The sequence below is a fragment of the Ciconia boyciana genome, chromosome 8 (genome assembly GCF_034638445.1).
Source record: "Ciconia boyciana chromosome 8, ASM3463844v1, whole genome shotgun sequence".
NCBI classification, from domain to species: Eukaryota; Metazoa; Chordata; class Aves; order Ciconiiformes; family Ciconiidae; genus Ciconia; species Ciconia boyciana.
The window spans coordinates 45341220-45361485 of NC_132941.1; the positions used below are offsets into that span (position 1 = coordinate 45341220).

At 42.5% G+C, this 20266-nt stretch overlaps 1 protein-coding gene across 9 annotated transcripts in view; it reads right to left on the bottom strand.

Moving 5' to 3' along the window:
* Window positions 1-1099: 1099 nt before the first annotated feature.
* Window positions 1100-20266, bottom strand: part of LOC140655790 (cytochrome P450 2H1-like) — a 33638-nt gene continuing 14471 nt past the window's right edge. For 8 of the 9 annotated variants that reach the window (XM_072870701.1, XM_072870699.1, XM_072870700.1 and 5 more), the window contains 10 exons: window positions 10890-11028; window positions 10138-10323; window positions 8528-8690; window positions 7502-7651; window positions 4802-4962; window positions 4220-4396; window positions 3642-3783; window positions 3157-3344; window positions 2542-2683; window positions 1101-2053 (listed from right to left, as the gene is read on the bottom strand). In XM_072870701.1, coding sequence (XP_072726802.1) covers window positions 1872-2053; window positions 2542-2683; window positions 3157-3344; window positions 3642-3783; window positions 4220-4396; window positions 4802-4962; window positions 7502-7651; window positions 8528-8690; window positions 10138-10317 — 1485 coding nt within the window. In that variant the 5' untranslated portion in view covers window positions 10318-10323; window positions 10890-11028 and the 3' untranslated portion in view covers window positions 1101-1871. Of the gene's footprint in view, window positions 2054-2541; window positions 2684-3156; window positions 3345-3641; window positions 3784-4219; window positions 4397-4801; window positions 4963-7501; window positions 7652-8527; window positions 8691-10137; window positions 10324-10889; window positions 11029-20266 lie in introns of all 9 variants that reach the window. The other variant, XM_072870706.1, reaches the window with a different exon arrangement.

Below are 20266 nucleotides of genomic sequence, written 5' to 3' on the forward strand. Positions count from 1 at the left end.
ACAAAGGTTGATGAGCTAAATCCTATTCACTAAGCATTTGAATTTTTAAAAATCTGATCCTTAGTCTCCCAGGAGGTGGTAATATTACTTGGTGCTAAAGCAAATTAACCCAGAGGAATGGTGAGCAGTTATTGGTTACCATTGCACTGCTTTTTGTACCACAGGCGACACAAAGTGAGGCTTCCAGGACACAGTTTTAGTCCTCCTCTAATCTCAAAGCCCCGCTGCATATCATGGTGGAGGCTCTAGGAGCTGAAGCTGTTTTCTTGCTGATTTGCATTGGCTGCCTCCTTGTCTTTTCTGTATGGAGGAAGATGTCTGGAAGAGGGAAGCTGTCCCCAGGCCATTTGCTTTGCCTATTTTAGTCATGGCACAGCTGAAAAGGAAGTATGGAGTGCTTTCTTCTTTTTATCTGGTGAGAAGACTTGTAATAGTTGATCCTCTTTGGTATATGGCAATAACCTAGATCATATTTTCATATATCTTTCATTCATATTTCCATGATTCTGTGACATTTGTGACTTTTGCCTTTGCAATGCCGTGCTACCAACTGATGGTATATCTAGCTTATTAATACTTTGAAAGGAAAGAAGTTGTGCCTGTTTCACATAAACAGGCACATGCCGTTGTGGTAACAGTTAATGCCATTGTGGTAATATTACAGTTGCTGTCTTTTTCCACATAGCACAGATTCAGCTCTCTGTCTTCACTGTAGTCACTATAAATTATACATTGCAGGGAACGTGGTCGAGTTAGGAAATGCCAGTCCTACATCAGTACATGTATGCTTGGCAACTAATGTAAACTCTTTTTATCTTTTTTTGCCTGATTGTAACATTGCTGTAGTGACCTTTACGCGCTTCATAAAATGATGGGAAGATGCAAGCTGCCGTTCATCTAGTAAATAGCACTGGGTGGATCCCAGTATTATTTAATTTGTCCTCTTTTGCCACAATGGACAGCTCTGTAAATACAGTTGGGGTTCTGGTAGGTCTCATAGGGTCAATCGAGCCTTCTCCCACATTGTTACTGAGAATGGAAGTTTCATAGGTCATTGGCCAGCTCCAGTCTTCAAGCCATAATACCTTTCATATAAATGATTGAAATGAAAGTCAGCTATGTACAAGACTTGGAACACATTTGGGAGTATAAGGTTTGTGGAGGCAGATTTTTCACTAAAAGATGTTCTTCTGGGATCTCAGAAAAACAACAGTTCTGTGTACTACTTCTTTATTTTGCAATATAAATTGTAATTTCACAAACCTTCACTATAATCACACAGGAGAGGACCCATCTGCCCAGTCATCGATAAACTCCATCCCCACCACTGGAGACAATATGCATTGCGGCAAGAATACTGTAGTTGATCATCTTCTAACAGAAAAACCCCACTGTTTTATGCTTACCTTTACAAAAAGGTCACAAACAAACTGAAAATACAGAGAGAGATACCTCAAGCAGAGTCTGTGGAAACCCTGGAGTACAGGCGTCTGTTCCTGCTGTGCTGAGATGACCAAGTGATAGGGACAACAGCAGCAGCAGGGCTCTCGGAGCACTAGTCCACACACCCTGACATGCCAGGATGTCAGGAGCCAGATAGGAACCTGAGCTAGGCGAGGTAGGTGCAGAGGAGAGCATGTATAATTTTGCACAGGGAGCTGTCTCCTTCCCTGTGCAATTTCCTATTCTGTCTGTTTAGAGCTGGCTGTGGTGATTATAAAAGCACCATACAATTTTCTTTTCTAAGTACGTTTCTCTCCATAAAGTATCTAGCAAATGATCTGAGTGTTTCAGTCTCAACAGATTTGGAAATGACTGTCATTCAACCAGAGTTTTCATGAGTTTGGAAGCTGGCAACTGTCTTCACTTGGCTAACGTGGAATAAAAGAGACCTCATAAGGTCGGGGCATATTTGCCAGAGAGCTGACTAACGGGGAAATGTCAATGTCCTTGTGATCCACAACAGGTTTCAAAGTAAAGTTCTGCAGGATGGCTGTTAAAAATACAAATAGCTCCATCCGGGCCAGACCTTCTCCTGCACAGATGCGTTTTCCTGCAAGCAAAAAATAATAAAAAGTGAGGTGACAGTGGAATATTTTGCTGGTAACTTATTTTAACCACTGTTCCATGAAAGTTCAGGCATCTCAGAATGGACAGGCAGCACTGCAGCATTTTGGGAAGCAAATGAATTAAACTAGGGGCTAAGTGTCTAGAACAATGAGAGTGCTCAGTGGGCAAAGGCAGTTTGAAGGCTTCTGTTTCTTGTGTTCTGCTGCTGTTTGATGGTAAGTTTGGAGAGAGAAGTTGCATGTCTGAGTCCCACTTCATACATCTCTTCTTGTAGAATGCATTGGAGGAGCTTTTGTGATTGCTAAAAAAGGAAGTCAACTGAAACTCTAGTACAGGGGTTAGAGCTGCCCAGAAATGACTCTAGCATATCACTAGACATCACTGTACAGACCATGGTGACGGAGCCACTAAAATCTTCAGAGAGGTTCTAGGAGAGGATAGCCTAGGATCTGAAATAGAAAGAGGTCTTACCTGCAGAAAATGGCATGAAGTAGTCACTCTTTTTAAAGGTACCATTTGCATTCAGGAAGTGTCCTGGGTCAAATTTTTCTGGATTTGGAAATTCCTTGCTATCATGTAGGACAGAAGTCAGCATAGGGAATATCATAGTGTCCTGAATTAACAGAGAGAGGAGCAGAAAGTTAAAATGGAGACATGCTAAAGCAAAGCATCATTGAGCAGTTCCCAGAGCTGAATAGAAGGGTAGTCAAAGTTTAACCAGTTCAAAATGGGCATTTAATGAATAAAAATGTGTGCCATTGGTATGGCAAAGCTGTTTTTTAATGAATTTTAATGGTGAGTCTGATGAGAGCATTTAATATTGCTTCCAAATAAATTAGGACTTTGATTGCTTACATTTACATGAAAAAAATAGAAAGCTCTATCTCCCTCTTCAGATAGAGGACAAAAAGTCTTATTTTTTTCAAATACAAGGAGTTGGACTCAATAACTTCCAGAATCCCCTTTCAAACAAAATTATTCCAATTCTATATCACATTTCAGTGTTTTTGAAAATAAAATACAGTGAATAGAACACATCATTGTTTTCAAGAGATTATGACCTTTCTCAGACACAGTGGAACAGACCTTGGGGATAAAATAGTCTCTGAACTTGGTGTCTTTGATCACAGTATGTGGGACATTAAGTGGAAGGAAATCAATGAATCTCTGGATTTCATGGCTCACAGCATCTGTGTAGGGCATCTGGCTCCGATCTGCCATGCAGGGGCTTCGGTCTCGGCCAATCACACAGTCAATCTCCTTTTGAATTTTCTCTGTTAGGAAATAAGTAAATGTTGAATGGACAAGTCCCCCATCTGTTTGCCTAAACCTCTCCCCATATTTACAGCAAAACTTGCTTTTAGCACACCAGGAATACGTGAATGTACTAAGTACTAATATCTCTTTCCTGTAAATAGAATTAAGACTAATACACATTTCCATGCTGCAAATACGTTTCCTTAGTTGGGGGACCATTGCCACATGTGGTAGTGACAGGAATTGTATAAATTGATCCCATGACCAACTTTTTAATAAAAAAGTTTTCAATTATTTATTTCTTTTTCTATTACCTACTATCTCTGGGTATTTCTGGAGAATCAGAAGTCCATGTCTCAGTGTGATGCTGGTGGTCCCTGTTCCTGCAAGGAACAAGTCAAGCGTGGTTCTGCTCAAGGTCTCAACGGTGAATTCTGAGTGACCATTCCCTTTCTCCTGGAGGAAGATTTGGCAGAACATTTGAATGACAAAGCTAAGCAGCTTGTTTAAAAAGGAAAGTCCTGTACCCATAATGTATGTTTTTAAACACATCTAATGTCCTTTGAAAAAATACGACCCTCGCTCTCCAGAACACCAGCGTTTGTGGTACTTTTACTAGATAATATTAGGAACCTTTCTTAATATGGGAGGAGCATTGAATTACATCAACCTGATTGTTCTTCAACTTTCCTAACTTTGGCTAGTGCTGTTAATTCTGTGTTTTAAAATCCTTGATAAGAAAATGGAGAGGATAGAATGAAGTTGATGTGCCAAGAAAAGTAAGTTCCCCTCTGTATTTGCGAAAGCCCAGTGCCCTGCCACAACTGAAAAGAAACTGGGATTCAAGCAGTGGTTTTCTTATAATCCAATAAATCTCTCACTCTTACATTACCTGTTCCATTTTGTTAAGAAAAGCATCAATAAAATCTCGAGGACAAGTGGGATCCAGGGTTTTCTGGTGTTCCGCTATGATATCTAAAGTAAATTGATTAACTTTTTCAGTATTTTTTATCATTTCTTGATGAGGCCCAGGTAAATACTCCATGACAGTTGGGAAGAAATTGTATAGCTGTAAAAATAAAATGATGGAAAAGCACATTCTGATTAATATGGATACAATAAAATATTCCCCTAACTGTAACTATGAAAATGGGGCATTTAAACTGTTTTGGAAGTGTAGGTCTTTTTTATTCAACTGGATTTTAATGCCTTTTATTTTATGGTTTCACTATATTCAAGGATAGACTTCACTTGAGCAACTTTTGCAATGATATCCTTCTTTGGACATACAATGGCAATTCCATAAGGTAAGAAAAAACAACAGGAATTGGTTATTTAACTGCCTTTTTGGCTTTAAAAAAATTTCTCCAAATTAAGGAAAATCCACTCCAATTAAAAATTAGTAACATGAATAAATATTCATTAATAAAATAATATAATCATTAACAAATTTATTAATTAAAACTGTACACACCTGTGTTTGTATAGAGTTCTGGAGCTTGTTGTTTTCATCTAGCAAGTCAATTAAAGTTAGAAATTTCTTGTCCTCATAGTCAAAACGATCCCCGAAGATAATGGAGCAGATGATGTTGGAAACAGCGTGGACTAGGAAGTTGCCAGGGTTGAAGGGTCGCTCTGCAACGAGAAAAAAAATGGTATCTTGCTTTCAGTATTTGAGGCATGATCCCCTCCTTTGACACTACAGGAAAGTTTTGCATCCTCTTGAGACCCAGAATTTTGCAGTCCTTTGAAAGGATGGTGAAGGGCTTATCCAATTTATTCTTCTCTACTTGAAGTGAACTGATTTCCCTGTCTGAATGGTTTAAGTATCTCTTTTGTACTGTTCTCAGCAGAACACTGGTCTGAGTGACTTGGTTCCTCTTCAGCTGACCCATGCCTGTCTGCCTTATAGACTGACTATTAGAAATGGCCCAAAGATTCCCACCAAAACCCAATGAAACCGTAAGGACTTTGCCTGAGCCATGTCTTTAGGTTATTGCACCCTGTTTATGAACTCTATTAGCATAACCTGAGTTGTATAATCCTCTCCTAGGAGTTCAAATGCCTGTGATCAAAGTCTAGTTTTGATAGTACAGCTGCATAAGCTTCTGAGAACTATGGTGTGAGAAAAAAGCAAAATTAGACCCAAGAAAGAAAGGAAAGGTGTAATTGCAGACAGTGATAGGGTGCATCTCAAGGTTTCAAGAGGAGAAACAGCAACATGAAAAGGTATAAAATCCTAAAAGAAAAACAAGGTATCAGAAAATGGCAACTTGGCAGCATTGAGGATCAGCCTATTCCAAGGAGAAATGGCACCAACCCTTCTCTGCCTGACTGATGACTCCCTGGCCATTGAAGACTCAGCAGATGTCTCATCAGAGGCGGTGAGTATATTAATGCTAAGCCTAGCAGATAACTAGTCCTAGCTATTTATTATTTGCATTAAGAGTAAATAACGGCTTTATACTTTCCAGTTGTATATATCTTGCTTGCAAAGCCTTTTAGTACACAGTAAAAGAAGCCATAACAAGGTGAGCCAGAGATGGAGGCTTGCAGTAGGGCATAGGAAATACAGTATTACCATGCTAGTGAAAGGATAAGAGCAATGCAGGTGAGTGTTTTCTCTGATTTGTAGCAGGAATGTTTATCTATGAAGCCAGACTGAATTTTCTAGTGGCTCATGGGAAACAGTGATGCTTCAGCATCCTTTTAGATCCATCTGCTTTTTCCCCCTTGCAGAATAAGCACACATTAAAGGCTGGCTGTGGAAAGGAAGCATGGGGTCCAGACTGGTACCGTGCCACTCTCAGGGGAAGTACTTAGAAGTATAATTGTCTTATATACTACCAGAAAATGCATTTACAGGTTGAAACCAAGGGGGTTACTGTGGCAGTGTGCTCTCACCCCCAACTTTTATCTCCCATAACCCTGCTCAGGTGATAACCACCAGTGACTGGTCATAATGTATGCGTCTGGTCATGATGGCTGCATCCGCACAATAGCCAAGGGCTATTGTGCAATGTGCCCACCTAACCACAGTAAAGAAGCTAAAAGCTGTGGTCGGCATGCAAATATGACTATGAGTCAATCATCTCACCCCCATAAATAGTGAGCAGCCCAAGAGCCCTTGGAGCTCTCCTGCACAGCAGTGGGCTGCAAGCCAGGATCTCCCCTTGAGTAGGGATGCGTCTCAAGGTTACTGCTCGAGGTTGAGAGATTCCTTGCCACCACAGATCCTCGGTAAGTGACTAACAGCATGCTAAACTGTGAAATCTTAACTAAGTTATATAAAGGATTGATTGCGCACATATAATCATTTAGACATAAATCATTGACCAAGTCTGGGACTAGGATAGGATCCAGCTGCACCTAGACTGCTCTCTGAGAAGGAGTTTAGAGAGCAAAGGGGTCCTTTCTGAACCTCATGACTCAACGGGAGGGTCTCCCTGACAGTTCTGTCTGAGCCTGTCCTCTATGCAGTAAATAATCAAGTGTACCTTGCCATCAAATCTTGTTAAAACACTGTTCCAGTTACCATGGAACCTTGTTAACTCACTGTTTTATATCAATAAAGTATATTTTTGCTTCTCTCTTAAGAGTGAAGTGCATCGCTCCATCTGCAAGGTTACCTTACGCCCTGCCCTCAAAAGCAGCTTATAGTCTGTGTTCCCATTGCACAGTGCCACCAATACTGGGAGGTATTGTCTAGTGTTCAGATGAACTGGACCCAACCCCAAATATCTGTAAATGAGTTTTCTGGTCACCCACTTCTTCAAGATCCGTTTACTTAGAGGTGCAGGAGACAAGGCAAGGAAGTGCATGTTGCTTGGTTACCTGGCAGTGCCCACCGCTGTCTCCATGGCTGAATTCCACCAAACCCTTGGCTTTGGGGCCAAGCTGTTCCCTTTGCCACTTCCTGTCTTGTTCCTCAAGCAGAAGAGGTTAAAGAATGCTTTCCAACATCAGTCTCCTACATTTATCCCTCCATACTGTCACAGTGCCTTTGACTGACCCACTCTCAGCAGTGATAACTTTGCCTATTGGAGCAAGGAGCAGAAACAGCCGTCACATGCTCACTTCTTGGGTCATAGATTTGGTGAAACAGCCCTACACTCCTCATTGTCTCATTGCAGATACGCAGGGTGTCCCAGCAGGCACAAAGTCCGTGTCCTACCATGTGTGTTCCTGATCCTCTCCACCAGAAAATGAGCTTCCTCCTGGATTCGCTCCTCAATGCTCTTCTTCCCCATCCCAAAATCCCTCAAGGTGGTGAGTGCAAATCGCCGGAGCTGCTTCCACGTCTCCCCATTGCTGGTCACAATGCCTGACACAGGAAGGAAAAATAGACCTCCATAAGGAAACAGATTTTTTTCCCCTGAATGGGAGCTACACAGTAAGTACTCAATATGCAAAGACACCTCTCTGTGGACTTATACTGCAATTGCTATATGCCCAAAAACCTAACTTCTCTGCAATTCTGGAGGTGACAAATCTGATCCATCTGTCACAGCACTTTGAGTAAATCTGAGTTTATTCCCAGAATAAGAAAAACTATGTTAGGATGTAAATAAGAAGGTAACACTGGTACTGAATTGATTTTGGCCACAAGCACATGGCCTTTGCACTGGCATAACTGCTCAACCGTTCTGCTATGTACCTTCACACAGCGTATCATTATTGACAATACCACTGATACTGTACTATAGTACCATACAATAGGTACTATTTACCCAGATAAATACCATATTGGGAACTGCCCTGGTAAATAAGCTCAGGGCCTAGTCTTGAATGTGGCCCTTACTGGGACAGCCTATATTATCTTGTCTTTGTTGTGCTGTGGACTTTCCTTTTGCTGTTTCCTTAGCTGCATGTGTATTGTCAATATTTTCAGAAATGGGAGAATGAACTTACCTAAGATCTTAGAGGCACATTTAATGAACAAAATTTTAGCCACAATTTGAAGCACGCTGAAAATAGAAAGGCACCCAGTGAAGCCAACCTGGGACCTTAAACAGTTCTCCAGGGGTCCAATTTACTCAAAGGTCCAAGTAAGAAGTCGGGCTTTTAGTCTATTATTGCTAATTTGTATGCATGAAAGTAGTAAATGAAATCCACCATTCCCTCCTCCACTGCCCTCTCAGCTGTGCTCCTGAAGCACTGAAAGCATCAGCTTTGTATGCTAACATTACCAGGGACGTACCTGTGCCTTGGAAGAGTCTTTTAAGCAGTGGTAGATTGCCTCTTCCGCTGAAGTCATCTGCCTGATCAATCAGAGCTTCTTTCACAACATCATAGCCGTACAGCACCACAATCTTTTGTGGGCCTAAATATATTGTGAAGACAGGACCATACTTCTTGCTGAGCTGTAGGAAAGAGGAACGTAAAGAACAACATGTCTGAATGTTAATCACGTTAAAAGAAGTTTGTAGCAAAGGGGTCTGAGGGGTGGTGTGCCATTGTCGCAGCATCGCTGAGACATGGCATTGATCAGCAGCAGTGCAGAGATCTTTCAACTATGAATTACAACCAGGGAAAGGGAATTGTACAAGAAATAGGGGATATGAATGGAAATGGTGAGGTGTCAAGTGCAAATCCCAGAAAAGAAAATAGTTCTTCATGGGGCTGGCAAAACAGTCTGGCATGCCTCTCTACAGGGCACAGTGGATAACAGTTTACACGGGCTCAAAAAGCAATTATATACACTTATGGAAGCAAGTGCCTAAAGGGGTTTTGAGCACAAACATGCCACAGTTGTCTCTAAAATCTCCTGGGCCACTCAGATTTCCAAATCTCTGGAAATTGGATGAGTATATAAGTGGAGAGTCACTGCATACTTGCACTAATCATGTAGTCTTTCCCAGGCATCTGCTTTTGGCTACAATTGCAGAAAGATTCTTGGGCTACGTGGTCCCTCCTGTAACACTTCTTCTCATGCTCACTTTTTAAGAGCAAACTAGATATAGTCCCAGGTTTTTTATGGTGGGAAACTGAATCACCTAGTGCTCTGAAACAAAGCAGAATGCCTATGGGTGCTCATGATTCTCAATGTTCACAAGCACCAAGGCAAAAAGGAGGTCATACGGGTATGCATGTATCTGACGGTACACACGGTGATGTCAGCCATCAGCACAGTTTTGCTTTGAAGAACCCAGGGACACCCGCCCTTCCCATCCATCTACCACCATGCTCTCACAGTCCCCTAAGGAACAGGCACTCCAGCCAAACTCCCTCCGCCTGTCCCCTCCCAGGTCTTGCAATACATAGGTTTTGTTTGACAGATGGGTGACATCAGCTAGGAGATGGAACAGACAGCACAATTCACCTCCAAACTTTTTTTGTTTCAACCCCTTCACTCGCTACTTCTGCTCCCAGGAGATCCTACCTATCTGCTAGGGAGCAGAGGCAGCAGAATGGAGCAGGATCCTCCCCTCAAAAGGGCCAGCCTGTGTTGCCAGCATGGTGAGGAGTTGGGCACAGGAGGTGTATAGTGAATATTGCAATAGCATCAGTGCCTTGATTGCAAATCCACTGCAAATTGCAGTACTGCTGTGAGGTCAGCACAGGAGTTGTCATTAGTATGATTATTGCAAATATAGAGACTTAGACTTGCAATATATAGACTTAGATATATAGATTATTGCAATATATAGACTTCAGAAGCATGTGCTTCTGGGAAACCTTTTGTTTCCGTTTGAGTCTGACATTTGGTCAATGCAAATTAAGGTCATGAATTAAGCTGAGATGGTCTGGACCAGACTTTGTTTTATATGCAATGGAGACAACATAGGAAAGAAGGAGACAGCCTCTTACCTCCTTCAAGCTTTCAGGCAAGTTCCATGGGTTCAGCTGGAGTATGTTTCCAGCAACAGGGAGCGCAATGGGACCAGGAGGCTGCTTCTCTTTTTGTGATATGCTTCTCCATGTGGCAAAGAGAAGAAGGCATGAGATGCAGACCAGCAGGAAAATAGTGGTCGCTCCCAGGAGCTCCATGATGGGCTGAGGAAAGAGAAGTCAAGTGTCAGAAGAGCCTCATGTTGGACCTGTAAATCCATGCTTATTTATATGCTGCGATACCAAAGCACATGGATGAAAATAGCCAATAGTGCCTCCCTATTCCTGCTGAGATATGAGATTACTTATTAATTTGCTCAAGATAAGAATGAACAAGCTAGGGATGAACTCTTTGTTTGCATACTGATTTTTTACCTCTCCAGCTTGTGTTCCTTTGGGTAATCATTCATGTAGGACTAAAGAAATAATGTTCTAATGCTATCAAACAAACTCAAAAATGCAGAAATATTTAGATCCTAGCTGCTACATAAATGCTTAAACTCTTGCTGTTTGCCTTCATGCATAGATTGAGATCTGCCAGTCCCTCTAGTATCTGAGCACAGTGGAGGGAGGTGTTGTGGTTGAAAAAGGGCATCATTCCAAGTTCTTCCTAGGCATTTCACCTCCGCTTCTGGAATGAAATTATACAACTGTACCCAAGTCACACATGCAGATTTTGAGGAATACACTCAGTTTATCCTAATCTGATATTTTAACCAGACAAACCATACCGTCTACAGCATTTGTGTGGTCACAGGTTCTCCCCAAACCACAAATCCCTGCAGCAACTTGCAGTCTCCTTTCTGATGTTTCTAGAAACTAGTTGAAGATCCATAGAAGGTGTGAAGATCCATGAAAGGTACAGGCACTCTGAACAGAGGTTAACAGAATGATTGGTTTAATTAATATTGAGTATTTAATACACTGTAAAATCTTAAACGGAATATTATCCTTCCCACTCCTCCTCCCCACAGGAGTACAAAATCCTACAAACCGGGTGAGAACAGTGTGTGTTTTCTGGCAGAGAAGTAGAGCAGAACAGTGATTCAGTCACCTGAGACCGAAGAGCTGATCCCAGGACTCTGTTGCCAAATCTTGTCTGTACATCATATGTAGTGTCTGTAAAGTGCTAGCAATGTACTGTAAATACTGTACTCAGACTCCTACAGCCCCTCGGGTCTAACGTGCCTCCCCCACCATTCCCCCAGTTTCCACTCAGCCTCAACTACAAGGCATGGCATTAGGCTGTATATTTCCTTTTTATGTGACTTTATGTAAGGCGATACTGATCCTCTCTTGGAGCACATTTGAACATGGTAGCTATAATGAGATGACTAGAGCAAGTCAGGGAAGCTTGGAGGAAACATCACTGTACAAGGGGATGTGAAAGGGGCTGTGCGTTCAGCAAGCACTTGGGCTTGCTGCTGGCCAGGGCTGGGTGGATGATATCTTCTTAAAACTAAGTAGGTATGGGAAGGAGTCTGAATAACAGGTACACCTTTCCTAAACTAGACACATAATTACTAAATAGCATAGCTCAGGTTTCAGGAAACCTGTAGTGCAGTAAACCAGTGAAGTAGGTACAAGGTGAGAAAAAGGAATTTAGTAGGTGCAAAATTACACTTATTTCCTGACACTGCTTAAGTGTCAAGAGCGTGAATTACTCTTTGATTATTAAGGTTAATGAATGTTACTAAACTTGACTTTTGTGAGTCATGTAATAGTCCTTGTTGTGGTTTAACCCCAGCCAGCAACTAAGCACCACGCAGCCGCTCGCTCACTCGCCCCTGGTGGGATGGGGGAGAGAATCAGAAGAGTAAAAGTGAGAAAACTCGTGGGTTGAGATAAAGACAGTTTAATAGGGAAAGCAAAAGCCACGCAGGTAAGCAAAGCAAAACAAGGAATTCATTCTCTACTTCCCCTGGGCAGGTGGGTGTTCAGTCATCTCCAGGAAAGCAGGGCTCCATCACGCGTAACGGTTACTTGGGAAGACAAACACCATAACTCCAAACGTCCCCCCCTTCCTTCTTCTTCCCCAGCTTTATATGCTGAGCATGACGCCATATGGTATGGAATAGCCCTTTGGTCAGTCTGGATCAACTATCTTGGCTGTGCTCCCTCCCAACTTCTTCTGCACCTGCAGAGCATGGGAAGCTGAAAAGTCCTTGACTAGTGCAGCAACAACTAAAACATCAGTGTGTTATCAACACTGTTTTCAGCCCAAATCCAAAACATAACCCCATACTAACTACTACAAAGAAAATTAACTCTATCCCAGCCAAAACCAGCACAGTCCTAAAGCAATGTTAATTCAGACCGAGTGAAGCCCCAGTAGGGAAACAAATAAGGGAAGAGGACCTGGGGTGTAGAGAATGGAAGCTGATAACAACCACAGCTTAAGGAAGAGAATGGGAACATTACTGGAATAAAAAACCAATTCATTTCATCACTGAAGGAAATCTGTGTAATAAGAAGGAGACATGAAATTACTCTTAAACTCACTCTGAATGAGAATCAGTGCCAAAGGATATTATTTTCATGTTTATCTCTGATTAATAAAGGTTAGATATTCCTATCTATGAAACTGCTGCTCAAAGACAATGCAGTGGATAATGCAGGCAAGAAAAATGATGTGGGTCAAACGGAGTTGCTCTGCAGCAAAATCTACCTGGACAGCTCTGTCTGAAAAGCTTGCTTTTTTTTTTGCCTTCCCCCCCCCTCCCCATTGTTGAGCAGCTTTGTGTTTTGTAGCCCCAGATCCCCAGCAGGCGTGAGAAGTCCCCATTTCTATGCTCCCTGGGTAGGTCTTGCCCCACAGAAGGGCCCTTCCCCATCACCCCATAGGCATTAAATGGGTGCCAGTGTCCTCTGGCAGTGCATATTTCTCTCCACACACTAGAGAGGGAGATCATCCAGACTTTCAGACAACTAATGTCATATGAGACAGATCCCACCCAAAAGATCACATCAGGGACCATTTCAGTTCCTCCGAGCCAGCGAAACAGGCTCTGCCACCTTGCCAACACTCAGCCCATCCCAGCCCATGACATCTTTTGAGATACATAGCCAAAATGATACTGGCCCCTTAGGTGGTGTTACACTGGAAGGAAGTGTTAAAATGGATATATTCTTACATATCCTTGTATATCCTATATATAGATATTCTTACATATATATCTAAGTCCCTTATTTGTCTCTCAGGTAATGGTAACGGGCTGTGAAAGGCACTTTCTTTCCTGCAGCAGCTCATTGGCTTAGAACTTGAGTCCACATTTGTTCAATCAGTTTTTGAGTGCTCACATCTGCACTTTCATGTATACAAAAATAGCCAGATATACTGTGAACAGCAGACTTTGTTTTCTACTGAGCTGTCAAAATGGGATTTAAAGGATGGGCAGATTTTATCTTTATCCCAATTAGCTGAGGAGTAGCAGATTCTACAGCAGCGAGGAAAGAAACATTTCCCACCTATATTTAGATATTAAAAAGGTAGGTGTACAAATCAGCAAGTCTCCCCTGTTAGTGGAGAAACACTGATACTTCCAGAGAACAGGTTATCTGACTTTTCTTATGCGCCTGTTTTAGTGTGAAATGAGTCAGTCACTGAAGAAGTTTATTTGTTTCCTTGACTACAAAGGGAGCCTCAGGAGACTTTTACAGGTTTACATGTCTGACTGCTAGGAATCTGTTTTGAGCCAGATGACTCTGATTCCTTGCCCATCTCTCCTAGTCCTAATGATGTTCTTTATCAGCAACAAATTCTGCAAATTCTGGTACAATGGGCGCTGCTCTGAATACTGCACACCAAGGGTATTTAAAACCAGAAGTGGGCAGATGAGTGAAACTGAGAGGAGCCTTCTAGGCTGTGTCTGGAGGGATGATTATACCGCTGAGAACAATCAGTTTTATTGTCATCAAGGAAAAACTCAAGTTGTTTGCATTTTCTTTTCCTTTACTTTTGCAGATAAGGTGCCTTGCGTTCCTCTATTGGCAGCCCTGAGGGTGAACAACTGCTGTGAAGCCTAATGCGCTGGAAAAGCAGGGCTTTGCTCACAGCGTCACTCCCACATCTGGACATGGCTTTTTTATTATTTATCTAATTACTTGCATAATCCCTGAAGGGTTTCAGAATGGTGTTGGGGTAAAGCCAGAACTGCTTGGAGGGATCTGTGAGTTTCACTGGAAAGAGATTTAACTGCCAAAGGTCTTGGGTCACCTCTGATGGCAGAAAGACAGGAATTATTTGAGCATGAAAGGCTTATTTGAGTATGAAAGACGCATCCTGATACAGTTCACATTCACAAGAAGCACCTGAAAGACTGCTTTCTTCCCAGCAGTGGTATGAAAGCAGATGCTGGGGCCTCTGGTCTTGTTATGAAAAGGCACCATTCTCTGGCTCCACCTGTGACTCTGAGCTCAAATTGACAGGGTGGGATGCCACTGTGTGAACCGATCTTTCAAAATCCAAGCCTTCCTCTGATGTCTTCTGGAGGCTGTTGCTTTGCTGGACCTGCCTACTGGCACGTATGGGCCAGCTCCTGGGATCCCATCCTGTGTTTATACGTAGCCTTAATCTGGGATCTGCGCTTACTGTTTAATTCACTTGCTTCTCTTCTCCTCCAGGTTGGGTCTATGAGAAAAAAGACACCTTATCCCCAAAACAGCCCCTTCAAGTGTATTCACAGCCTACAAGGGTGTACTGGATCTGGCTTCTTCACAGCAGCCTGTATGGCACTGTGTTTTAGATTTGTGACTAAAACAGTGTTGGTAACACACCAGTGTTTTAGCCACTGCTGAAGAGCACTTGCACAGCATCAAGGCCTTCTCGGTTGCTCACTCTGCCCCCAAACCCTGGTAGCAGGCTGGGGGTGGTCAAGATGTTGAGAGGGGACGCAGCTGGGACAACTGACCCAAACTGACCAAAGAGATAATCCATGTCATCTAACGTCACGCTCAGCAACAAAAACCGGGGAGTTGTCTTTCCAATGTAGACATTGCTCAGAGACTGTCTGGTCATCAGTCTTCTGGTGGGAGGTGGTGAGTCTTTGCATCACTTGTTTGGTTTTTTTTTCTTCTCTTTCCTTAACTCTCTTTATCTTGGCCCAGGAGTTTTTCTCAGTTTTGCTCTTCCAAGTGTCTCCCCCACCCCGCTGGAGAGGGATCCAGAGTTTCCACAGTGGACAGCTGGGTGCAGACTATTAGTCAGTGTCTATTCCCTGGCTTCTAGATACAAATAAAAGTAACCATTTTCAGTATTTGTTCAATGGTCAGAAATATTGCCCGGCAAAGGAAGCTATCTGGCTATAAATGTTTACAACATCAGAATGTATATCTTCTGGCTAATCATGCACTGGGGAGTGTGATGGGTATTGAAGGTTCTAAGGACAGCTTTACATAGTGTAACCTTTACACAATTACATACGTACCAGAAACAAACTGAAACCAGATCCAGATTCTGAAAAGGACAGCTTGAGCCCCAGGCAGTGGGATGTTGTACAGTAAGTTGAGAGGCAAGGATATGCGATCAAATTTCTAGTATCAGCGCCCTTAATAACATGCTTTAACTTTCAATCAGCCCTGAAGTGGTCAGGCAGTTGGACTACATGATCATTGTAGGTCCCTTTCAACTGAAAATATTCTATTCTATTCTATTCTATTCTATTCTATTCTGTTCTGTTCTGTTCTGTTCTATTCTATCACCAACTGTGCAAGCTCCAACCTCTTTCAAAAGTCTCCTGGGCTATCTGCTCCAGTCAAGCATTTTGTGAAGTCTGGATAATACTTGTACATACACCTTAAGACATCCAGCATTTGAATCTTTTCTCACGCCTGAGACATAGCTATATGTTTGACATGCTTTAGTGAGGAAAAGAAATAGGCAGAGAAGGCTGGCTGGCTAAAACAGGTTTTGATGGGGAAAGATCTTCCTGATCTCATGAAGACTGTAGATCAAACTGCAAAATTATCAGCAATATTAGCATCTCTTTAGATAGGCCAAATTTCCCATCTTTCATTAGCCTTTACAAGGACAAAGCCTTTCTACCCTTTCTCTTTGCTAGGAGGAGGCTGGGAGGTGCTTAGGAGAAACAAGATGTGCAAAAGGAGTGTGCTGCGGCAGCCGCTCCTTCCTGCTGCCATGGAGGACAGCCCCTGGACAGACATCTGCAAGAGGCTCTACAACTGGTGAAGCCTGGAAATCTGCCAGCACTCCTAGAGAACATCCCAAATCCTTTGCTTTTTTGCAGACTGAAGTCATGGAAGAGGAGACCGTATCAGAGTTTTTACTCATTATTTTTTCCTCCATTGTAGGCTGGATATTAAAGGGCCTCCACACTGAGTAGGATGCCCAAAAAAGCAAACTAAACATTAGGGCATTATTAAAAAAGGAATAGAGAAGAAAAAGGGCACCTCTTTACACCACCATACAAGCCTATGGAATTTAGCTGGAATTCTCTGTGGAGCTGTGATTCCAAAATGATGGAGTAGACCTTGAAAAGCCATAAGGCATTTAGGATGACTTAAAATTTGGAAGGTTAAATGGACTAGGTGTCCTGGTCTGGAAATTAATGAAGTGGATATAGCAGATATCTGTGAAAGTGTGAAGGGTTTGGAGAAGGTAAGAAGGGAATGACTGCTCATATTCTCTTCCAGTATAGAGTTACAGAGCACTAAAATAGCAATTGGCAGGTTTTAAACAGGCAAAAGAAGGTGGTTCTTCACACATCATGCCCTTGAGCTGTGTAACACCATTTTGAAAGATGTATGTGTCCAAAAAGTAACTGGACAAATCCATGGGAGAAAAATCCATTGAGGGTACTCAAACACAAAGATAACACCGATGGCTCAGAAATCACTGGAGGCTGGAGCAGTCTGAGAGCATTTTCTTCTGTGGTTGCCATGATTTTATTCTGTTCCTTGGGAACTCATTTTTAAGCCACTGTTGGACAGGATTATGGGCTGGCTCGACTATTGTCATGATCCTGTACATCCATCCTCAGACTCTTATGGCCTTACATTATAATGTGACATTTCACTGAACATTTTCATTGAGCAGATTAGCAGAGTAGCCTGTGGAAATCATCTTGCTTGTTCTGCTGTGAATAACAACATCTCAGCTACTAAACACTTACTACTTTCAGATAGCACTTTCCTTAGTACCTTGTAGAAAATCACAATATCAACCTCTGCCTTATTTCTGGCAGCAGTTTGACAAAGGATCTGCCATGATCAGCATGTATTAAGGTTCAGTGATAACTTCAGCATTCAACAATTTGTGTAACACCCATATTTGTAACATGCTATGCTAGTACTAGAGATAAGATACAAACCACATAATTCATTTTCAGATCACAGAAATGACATTTGGCCAGCTAGCTCAAAAAACTTGGTTAAATATTTGTGTATGAACTCACTGGACCCAAAACATAACTCAGCTGAAAAAGATGAAGCCAACAAAGTTCATCAGTCATTTGCAATACATAGCAAATTGCTTGTTTAGTCTCCAAAAGGGCAAGGAAATTAAGCTGGTAACAGCCTTCCTGTGACCTGTACTGTGGCTCCACCAACAGTAATTCACTATGTTGCTGCTATAACCCATAATCTTTTAATAAAGCCAAGATGCTAGCTCTAGATTATGGTCAGCATTTAGAAAGAACAGACCCTTCCTCATGCCAGGCAGAAAAAGTCAGGAAATGGGAAAAGTCTGTCCCAGTGCTATATGTGGTAAAGAGAGGCACAGAAGTGAAGGCTGCCAAATTGCAAAGATGGCTGAGCTTAGCAGGGCTCCTGAGATTGCTGCTCCCAGCTGGCTGCATGGGCAGTGGAGCTCCTCCTGAACCACCTGCAGAACTGCCATGGCGTACAGCAGGTCATCCGAAAGGTCCATGCCCTGGGAGATAAAGAAGTGAAGGGGCAACTTTATCAGATGTCCCCACCTGTGACATCATCATCACAGGGCAAAACGTCTACCCTGCCTTTCCAAAGGCTGAGCCAGGAATCTGCAGTACAAAGAGGACCTGAACATAGACCTGCTGAAACTGGGGCTAGGGCCTTAACTAGAGGCATTCAGCAACTTTAAAAGTTGCTTATCATCATCACAAAAGATAATAGAAACATGTAACTTCCTGATAGTTTATCTGTACTGAAAACAGTGTATATCATAAAGAAAAATGATGATGGAAAAATACCCCAGCTGACAATTTAATATGCAAGAAAAATTCAGCAATCGTCAAGTAACAAAACCTTTGGCTACACTTGGTGATATCAGGTAACTACAGCGATAAGAAAAACAGATGAGAAATCATGCATTCAAAACATGAAGAAAAAAGTAACTGATGCTAATGCCAGTTGATATAATGTATGCCTTCACTATGCTTTTCAGTTCTACCAGACAAGCACAAAAGTAGCAGAGTGGTTTGGGAAGTTAAAGGAGAAAATCAAAGAAACAGAACAGCCCTAAGAAGTGATCCCACCACAGTGGCACAGCCAGCACTGGACTGTTCTAGAAGGAGGATGGTGGTGCAGAAGGATTCTTCACTGTGGTGACACCATGTCCCTGTTGACCGTGTAGAAAGTCAGGCTATAGCAATTTCATCAATATCATGCAAGAAACCCCTAAAGCGATACAACACCAATGTCTGCAGAACACACTATTGGCTATTCTTCTCATCAGCTTAGTTTTCCAGACAAGCTCCCACAGATGGATTTACATGTTTTCTTACCATTTGGGAGGCTTCAGTTTTTGAATGGGGAAAATTCCAGAAACCAGCAGCATTTTAACTTCAAGTTTACAGGTATTAGTATCTGTCAGTAGGGCTTTTCTCTTAACCATGCCAAAATACAGGAAGTGCAGTAAAAGTGTAAACCATGTTTCCCGACTCTAAATGGTAACCAAGGAAATGTAGAATAACTTGAGAAAGAAGGACTGTGTCAGAAAATGGAAGAAAGTGAGGGAAGTGTGTTTAATGTACTAGTAGTCAGAGAGAAGTGCAGGGAGCCCAGGACAGGGTGGAGGGCACTGCCTGGGAGGGACCTTTCTCTGTAGAAGTCAGTGCCAAAGTGGTGAGTACGCAGTGGGGCTGCGGGGTGCCAGGACAGAGACAGGTGAGACAGGCAGGGCCAGTAGTTGCTTTGGCCAAAGACCTCAAGCCATTCCCTCTGTGAGGGCCTACACCAGACACATGGTGACACAGGGAAAAGGAGAATTTGCAGGGTCAAGGGGGAGTTTCTGGGACGTCTTTTCCACTCATCACGGTGGAAACCAGCCATGAAATGCTCTGGCAGAGAATGGTGAATTGACACAGCTTGATCTTTCATGACCTGCATCCCACGAGGAACAAGAACTTGCATGACCTCACAGGCAGTACTGGGGTAGCAGATGAACAGACAGTGCTTTCCTGGCAGGACACAAGCAGCAATGGCTCAGAGGGTTACATAAAGGATGAACTTGTCAATGAACCAAAGACAGAGTTCACTTGATTAAAGCAAAATACGTGTGTACTTCATGCTGAAGTCAGATTTTTCTAAGCTAATCATTGTATTTGAGTGTAATTTAATGTTTGATAGTGACTGCTTTAGAGTCCACAGGAACAATTCTCTTCTGTGGCAGCTGTCCGGATTCGGGTCTTGATTCTCTTGCCCCATCCCACAGCCAAAGCATGTAACAAGCTCTTCCAGTCCTCCCCCACTACAGGTTTCATGCGTGGGACCACTGGGTGAACAAGGCCCATGTAAAGATTCTGCTGCTGCAGCTCACATTCCTGACTCCCCTAAGTGTGAAAGGTGGCTCATCCCTTCCTCTTAGCCATCATCTTCTCCTGCACATATCTCCTCCTCTGGAAATTATGGTGCCTAATGCACTCTCTCTCATAAACATGAAAGATGTCCCCTATCCTTTGGCTTGAACTCATTTGGAATAGTGGAAGAGGAGAACATCAACTATGATTTATTTTCCCCACTTGAGAGGTGTGAAATATACGACATTTCAAATAAAAAATGTCAATAAAAAAAATCTGGGTAAGTACCCCTGCCTTCTTCCTCTGTGACTTTCAAATAGAGTTGTTAACTGAAGTAAATGTCCCAGTAGTGCTAAGGCAAAAGATGCACAGTG